Here is an 8,628-nt window from a genome sequence, read left to right as displayed (position 1 = left end):
CTTAGTACTCGGACCTAAAATGAAGAACCTCCCCCCAAATTCATGAAGCATTATTGCACTTAGTGATTTCCAACATGACTATCATGGTGACATGGAAGATGTTTGCTAATCAAATTCCATTTGATATCAACTAAGTACATAAAAGATTTAAGCAGTGTCACCTAAATTTATGGAGCTGAAAATGCCAGCAATGATATTAAGGCTATCTTTCCGTTGTAGAACATCTCTAAGTCATTTTTATCATTTATTCTTCAAAATGAACTTAAAAAGCATCTTTTATTATTTCTATGTCACATGTAAGGAAACTGACCTTGAAGGTGTGAAGAGATCCATTNTCAACACTGTAATAATACAATTAGTAATCATTTATTTAAAGAAAAAATTTCTCACCTCTGTGACAGTTCTTCCATATAATATGTCGGGCATTCTCATAATTCGTGTTCATCCAATTAAGCAGAATCCTTTCAGAATTTGAATATATGTTGCTGGATATAAAACAAGGATTGACCTTTGGAGAATTCTGCACATGAATGGGGGGCAGGGTATTGCTGCAATGTGGGACAACCCGGGATAGTACCAGAACCTGAAATTGAGCAAAAGAACTTTTACTAGACCTGAATGGCAAAATGAGAAATCAACATTTGAAGAGTAAGGGAAGGCATCAGTATTTTCTGGTTGATTACATCCATTCAAAAGTAAGAGAGGACATCAGCAAAGCTCTACAATAAAGATGCAAGTCAGAGCAATGTGATAACAACTCGCCTGTCCCAATCTCAGCTGTGTTTGAAATCCTCATGGAGGCAGGCCAGCAAATACAATGCATATGTAAATATTCTGAGCTACAATCTGTGACATCTCAAAGTCTGTAAGGTAACTTTCTCACCCTTTATTTATATAAAAGCCTGTTTGTGCATTTTACGTCCATGCCTATTATTTATAGAAAAATGCTGTAAGTGAGATATCTAGTTTCCCAGGCCACAACAAATAATAAGTAATAGGAAAGGAACTACTGTAAGCAGGTGCATTGAACAGTGATGAAAAGCAAGACAGAATAGTAAGATGACAAGAGATTAAAGACACAAACTATTAAAAGCTAAAATACAGTCTAAGTGTCTGAGCACCACACAGAGGAGAAACAGGCCAGTATATAGTCCTGGGGTAACCTCTGTAGTAAATACCGAGGTGATACAAATGTTTCTAACACAAATTGCTTTCTAGTTTAGAGGTAAGAATTATTATGTACTCAGTGCACGATACCAAGCCGGTTACTGTGCTTGGAAATAGGGACGTGACAATGAAACGATGCAATCCCTCGTTAAAGTGTATTTAGAAAGATTTAATCCAGGGGCGCCTGGGTGGCTTAGTCGGTTAAACGTCCGACTTTCGCTTAGGTCATGATCTCGCGGTTCGTGGGTTCGAGCCACGCATCGGGCTCTGTGCTGACGGCCAGCTCGGAGCCTGGAGCCTGTTTCTGAGTCTGTGACTCCCTCTCTCTCTGACCCTCCCCTGCTCATGCTGTCTCTCTCACTCTCCTAGAAATAAATAAAAAACTTTTTTAAAAATTTAAAAAAAAGAAAGATTTAATCCAAAATGACTGAATTTCAAAATACTTAAGAAGGTAAAGTGTAAAAGGTAGAAAAACAATTTAAAATATATAACATGAGGCATCTGGGTGGCTCAGTCAGTTAGGTGTCCCACTCTAGATTTTAGCTCAGTTCATGATCTCATGGTTTCTAAGTTCGAGCCCCGCATCAGGCTCTGCGCTAACAGCATGGAGCCTGCTTGGGATTCTCTCTTTCCCTTTCTCTCTCTGTGCCTCTCCCCTGCTCGAGCATTCTTTCTCTCTCTCAATATAAATAAATAAACTTAAAAAAATGTTACCAAAGTTAACTCCTTTTCCTAAGTGTCCATGAACAAGGTTATATCACACCTGCATTTATCAGTGTTTCTGTGTGACCTAAAATTCAAGCTGTTATTCTACCAGGAAATGCTCTTATATTTTTCGACCATGTTTAAAGACAATAATATTTAAAAGTAATGATTACGGGCACCTGAGTGGCTCAGTTGGTTATGTGACTGATCCCTGGTTTCAGCTCAGGTCATGATCTCATGGCTTACGGGATCGAGCCCCATGTTGTGCTCTGTACTGACAGCACAGAGCCTGTTCTGGATTCTCTCTCTCCCTCTTTCTCTGCCCCTTTCCCACTCACTGTTCGTCTCAAAATAAATGAACAAAATAAATAGACACCTTTTTTAAAAGTAATGGTCTCAGAATGAATAAATGGAATAGCAATGAAAAAATATGATGTACATCCCCATCAAAAAATGGAACATCATGTAGATTATGACATGAGGTGAAATTTAATTTTACTAGTCTGTTACAATTTCACACAATGTTCTAAACTCTGTATAAATTATTCCAGTGAAGCTTAATGAAAAATGTATCCTAAAAAGGCACAATTAATTTAACTAGGAATTTGCAAAAGTCAGATAAAATTTAATTTTTAGAAGCTTACCTTTCCCTTGATCATACTGTTTAAATGGAAGAACATAATAAACATTGCTCAAACATACCACAAATGTTTCTCACCCTAACAAAATTTCTTGCAGTCATTTAGGTCTAAATGTTATCAAGCTCACAAATTTGTTGTAAAGAGAATATAATTTAATTCCATAGGCTAAGAATTACAAAAACAATAATACATTTTTTAAAAAGGAATAAAGAAAGGAAAAAATTTTAATTGTTTATCTTTGAGAGAGAGAGAGAAAGCGCAAGTGAGCAGGGGAGGGGCAAAAAGAGATGGGGACAGAGGGTCCAAAGCAAGCTCTGTGCTAACAGCAGAGAGCTAGATGCAGGGCTTGAACTCATGAACCATGACACCATGACTTCAGGCAAAGTCAAATGCTTAACCAACTGAGCCACCCACGTTCCTGCAAAAAGAAAATTTTAAAAGAAGCATTCAAGCTTCTTCATCCACAGCCCCTACTAAAAAGGCCTACCTGGAAGTGATCTAAGAGTGAAGACACAAGCTTCAGTTAAGACAGGAAGGAGAGAGAAAGCTCTAAGAGAAGACTGAAGCTACAAGGGAGTTTGCTGGTGGTGGAAGGCACTGCAGCAGTCTGATCTCGGCTCCTAGGCACTGCACACACTATCCACAGGGATCATGCCAGAGATTCCAAAAACCTGAGATGCACCTGTTCCTGATTTGAAGCTAAAGCCCTGGAGTACCTGGGCTCAGTGGGTTAAGCACCTGACTTCGGCTCAGGTCATGATGTCACCGTTTGTGAGTTAGATCTCCACATTGGGCTCTGTGCTGACAGCTCAGAGCCTGGAGCCTACTTTGGAGTCTACACCCCTCCCCCACTTGTACAAGTCCGCGCGCGCATGCTTTCTCTCTTTCTCAAAAATAAATACATGTTAAAAAAAACTTTTTTAAAGATAAACCCCTGCAGGCCCACAGATCTGTTTCCCTTGTCTTCTCACTCCTGTTACCCATAGTGGCTCCTGGCTCCTTAATCATCTCTCATCAGATCTCCTTCCCTCTCAGCCTATATGCTAGCTTTTCTCAGTAGATCCCTCATTGCTACTTCAAAGAGCAAAGCGCTGATATCTTAAACAAGAGCACTGCAGTATCCTACCATATTTCCGAAAGTTCTTGCATCTGCATTCACTTTTCTTCCTTCTCTACAGCAACAATGGATGAGGTCTCCCTTATCTTTCACTAGATCCCACACCTACTTACCTTCTTCAGCACAGTCCTGCATCAGTTGCCTTTTTTAACTTTTGAATCTTGAATTTCTCTCTCCTTACCAGATCCTTTTCAGCAATATCAAAGCATGCTCACTTACATGCAGCTTTTAGAGAGCTCTCCCAAACCTGGATTCCCCCTGATTGTTTTGTCTCTTCCCTCTTTCAGTTATAACTCACGAAAGAGTTTTCTACCCTTATGCTCTCCGCTTTCATTCCTTTTGCTCATCAAACCAAAGCCCACCTAATAATCTTCCCCCAAATCATCACTACTCCCACACCCTGAAAGGGCCTCTGGCATCTTTGTTGTCCAACACAACAAGGAATTTTTTTCAATGTTTATTCATTTTTGAGAGACAGAGCATGAGTGCGGGAGGGTCAGAGAGAGACACAGAATCTGAAACAGGCTCCAGGCTCTGACCTGTCAGCAGAGCCCAATGCTGGGCTTGAAGTCACAGACCACGAGATCACGACCTGAGCAGAAGCTGGACGCTTAACCCACTGAGCTACCCAGGTGCTCATTCTCTTAAGGAACTTCTCAATTTCACCTGGTATCAATTTCATCTGATACCACGTGCTCCCACAAAGGCTTTCTTCCCTCCTGGATCATGATATCATAAAGTGTTACTGCTATCTTTTTGCAATATTTCAAGCTCATTTGCTGGATTCTCTTCCTTTACCTTTAAATACTGGGTTTTTTCGATATCAGGTTTCTTACTTATGCCCTCTTTTCTTCATATTGTATAGCTGTGTTTCTCCCAATTTTATCTCCCAGAGACCTCTAAATATGCATTAAGAAACAAAGACTACCAATTGTTATAATTAAAAAATAAAGGTTCAACACAATATTTAGAACATTATGTTAGTAGTAGTAATGAGAATAATTGTAGCTTAATATCAGTGAGAGGAATGATACTGTTTCAATCTCTATCAAGGTATCTAAATCTACCTAGATGATGGATGTAGTGAGCTCTATGTTACTTTTTTTTTTTTCTTCCTCTCCTGATGTTTCACTGTCCAGGACAGNCTGTGTGATGTATGGGCGCGAGTGCAAGTACGGAGCTCCTTACTTCTCCGCCATCTTGCCCTGTCCTCCTCTATGTTACTTTTTATATTTAGTAATTTCTTTTCTTTTTTTTTTCAGTAATTTCTTTTCTTACTCTTTTCTGCCACTAAATGAGAAAATCCTACCTCATAATTACAGGTTAATAGAATAGGTGCTCGATTTGATTGTTTTGGATAGTCAGGCCCAATATGAAGCCTGAAATTATACAGATTATCTTTTATTAAAATCTACTTCATCTACTTTCAAATGCCAAGCAAATGTCAAGCTGGTTGATGAACATATCACACTCAAAAGCCAAAGGTAAAACTACTCAACTCAGGACATAGCATTCAATAGTATTCTACTCTGGCATTCATCTTTGGGAAAAGTTTCTTCAGCTACCACTGCCAGGAGCTCAAAAACCCATACAGTGTTTCTGTTCAAATTAAAAAATGACACACCTTCTAATAAACTGTTGTCCTGCTGGTACCCTTATTTAAAGTAAAAATACCCCCTTAATTTGTGGAGACGCAGCTTGTAATAGTGTCCAGAGTCTTCATGAGCAGCAAGTAGGCTGGGTTTCAGCTCCCAATCTTCAACTTAGCTGTGTAGAAACTACACAATCATATTCAGTTTGTCTGTCTATTCAACAATTAGGTACATTTTTTCTCTCCAATGAATCTTGGAAAAAAGTCACACTTTTGATGCTTTTGTGATTTGTACCCTATTAAAAATCATGACATTCAAATTCTATAGGTATATGTACAAGACATGTAAAGGATCACCTAGTGGGTCATCTGAGCTAGCCACTTGAAATAATGAAAATGATAACACAGAAAAACTTCAGTGCTATGAAGACACTGTTTTTAATCTCATCCCTGTTGGAAAAATGCACGAGGGATGCCTAGTTGCTCAGTTGGTTAAGCTTCTGACTTTGTCCTAGGTCATGATCTCGCCATTCCAGAGTTTGAGCCTCACGTTGGGCTCTGTGCTGAGGGCTGAGAGCCTGGAGCCTGTTTCAGATTCTGTGTCTCCTCTCTCTCTGCCCCTCCCCTATTCATGCCCTGTCTCTCAAAAATAAATAAATGTTAAAAAATTAAAAAAAAAAAAAGAAAAATGCATCTGAGAGTGACCTTCCCTTCATACCTAGCACATCTCAAAATTGGAAAGAAGGACTTTGAATTGACAGAGATCACGATGCAATTAGGTAACTCAATAGCCTTATGTTAACAGTATTTACATCTTTTATATTTCCCTTACCAATGACTTCTCAATTGAAGCATATTTTTATCCACCTACATTTCCCTATGAATAAGGGTTCATTTGCAACACCGTTTCTTGTGACCAATGGCTAGCTGTCTATCATTATCTACCACCAACAGATACCCTCCAGGTGACATTACAAATTAATCTTACATTAATGACAAAAGAAAAAAAATCACTCTTCCAAGAGCATGGGCTTTCACTGATAAAGAGAAGAAAATGTTATCATATACTTCTTTCACATGTATTTATCACACACATGCAGATGTGTTCATATGTTCCCTTATATCCAAAGAAAGCATGCAATATTTGCTATCACGTATGAGAATAACAGTTTCCACACTACACGCCACTGACATTATGGGACATCCTGTAAAGCCATTTAAGAAAAAATTTCACCAATTTTACTCTTTCCAACCACATTTAAATGAGGCTCATTTTCAGTTTTCTTCACAAATATGATCCCTTGTGCTATCTTTGCTGGTCTTCTACAGAGGCATGCAATTCTAGATAATGCCTCAGTAGAACTGGTGTCTTGCCTACATTAAGCAACACGAGCAATACTCCAATTTTATAACAGAAGTTTCAAATTGGGGAAAATGTGTTTAATTAATGGGAAAGATAGATCACTGATCTTTGTTTAAAAATACCAAAATATTTTACAGAATTGTGCCACTATTTAAAAAAACCCTTATGACAGACAGGACACTGGGATTAAATGAATAACCTATCTAAACCCATTATTCAGATATATATTAGTTTTTAATGTTTTGTTTATTTCTGAGAGAGAGAGAGAGAGAGAGAGAAAGAGAGAGAGAGAGATAGCGTGAGCAGGGGAGGGTCAGAGAGAGAGAGGGAGACACAGAATCTGAAACAGGCTCCAGGCTCTGAGCTGGCTGTCAGCACAGAGCCCAACACGGGGCTCGAACCCAAGAACCGTGAGATCATGACCTGAGTCAAAGTCGGATGCTTACCTGAATGAGCCACCCAGGCGCCCCTCAGATATTTATTATTGATCACCTTTTTCTTTTCCAGTTTCTTCAGTAAAAATAGCACATTCACTTATCTCAGCATATACAGATGTATCCTTTATATCCACAAGAGAGCCCTATTTATATATTTACATTTAAAACAGCATTCTGAACTTTAGTGTTTTTGTTAGTGTTTCTCATCTCTCTTATGAATCAATAACCCATCAATACATCTTTGTGAATTGGGAATATAATTCAAGAAAAATCTTCTATTTCCAACCTATGAAACTCCCATCAACAACAACACGGCTTGCTTTTACAAGAGAAATTGCCAATACACTTCTGATTTAAAGGAGCTTCTAGAGCTACCCATACTTTAGACACAATACATGGAGAATCACAGCTCTGGAAATGATCTCACTCAGCAATCTTATTTATTCCTATGACTTTATCATGGAATGAGTGAAGAATCCCAAATATACATTGCCACCCAGATCTCTTTCCTGACTGAAGGATATACCCACTTTGTGATGACACAGGGCACCAAAATACAGCACAACTAAAATTAATTCATCATGCCCTCTTGCTCTACCTCATCCGTCACCCCCAACAAAATCCTGTTAGTACCAACATTGTCTTCTTATTTCAGTGACTGGGATCAAATTCCATTCAGTCACCCCAGCAAGACCCAATGTCATCTTTTACCTCTCTGTCTTCTTCACGCCCCAAAATCTAGTCATTAACCAAGTCTTACTGATTTCTACTACTAATATTTACAAAAGCTGCCCCTTATTCATACTTCCCCCTACCACCAGTATTCCCAGCTCCAGTTACTTAAATACAGCTTGAAACAGTTTCCACACCGTACAAGAGTATGATTTCTCTAGAACGAAAAGCTGATTATATCAATCCCATGTGTAAACATGAAGATGTTAACCTCATCCTTCACTAGCTCTGTACTGTCCCTGGGCTAAAATCTAAGAAAGTCCAGATTCCTTGGTTTGGCTTACAAAGTCAACCACAGTCTAACTTGTGGCTGGGATCAAAGTCAAGTTAAATTGAGTTTCTTCCTGGAAACCTTCCCCAAGACATAGGAAAGGTAGGCTCTTCTCTAGGTGTACTTGCCCTTAGTTCTCTGGGCTTACCTTATCATAGCATTTGTCATTCTTCCTTGTGATTATATATGTTTAGTTACTTATAAAATCCAGGACACAAAATCCTGGAACATAAAGACTATATCAAGTTTACTCTTACACCTCTCAGAGCCTAGTGCAGTTCCTGCACCCAAATAGTTGTTAAGTAGCAAGTATTTGTTGAGTATCTACTATGTAGCTGACACTCTATCAAATTCTGAGTTTACAAGTAATATTTAGTTTTTATTTTATTTTTATTTTTATTTTTACTTATTTATTTATCCTGTGAGAGAGACTGAGCAGGAGAGGAGCAGAGAGAGAGAGAGAGAGAGAGAGAGAGAGACAATCTCAAGCCAGCTCTGCACTGTCAGCACAGAGCCTGATGCAGCCACAAACCGTGAGATCATTACCTGAGCCGGAATAAAAAGTCGGATGTTTAACCAAATGAGCAACCCAAGCGCCCCAATA

General features: G+C 38.8%; 1 protein-coding gene across 1 annotated transcript in view; it reads right to left on the bottom strand.

The window, feature by feature from the left end:
• Window positions 1-8,628, bottom strand: part of CFAP47 (cilia and flagella associated protein 47) — a 492,482-nt gene that overhangs the window by 300,808 nt on the left and 183,046 nt on the right. Inside the window, 1 exon segment of the mRNA XM_077760783.1 lies at window positions 391-583. Within this exon segment, the coding sequence (XP_077616909.1) occupies window positions 391-583 (193 nt within the window).

The sequence above is a fragment of the Crocuta crocuta genome, unplaced genomic scaffold (genome assembly GCF_008692635.1).
Source record: "Crocuta crocuta isolate KB4526 unplaced genomic scaffold, BGI_CrCroc_1.0 scaffold696, whole genome shotgun sequence".
Lineage (NCBI taxonomy): Eukaryota > Metazoa > Chordata > Mammalia > Carnivora > Hyaenidae > Crocuta > Crocuta crocuta.
Note: the sequence above shows the minus strand (reverse complement) of the source record. Positions and strands in the feature narration are given on the sequence as shown.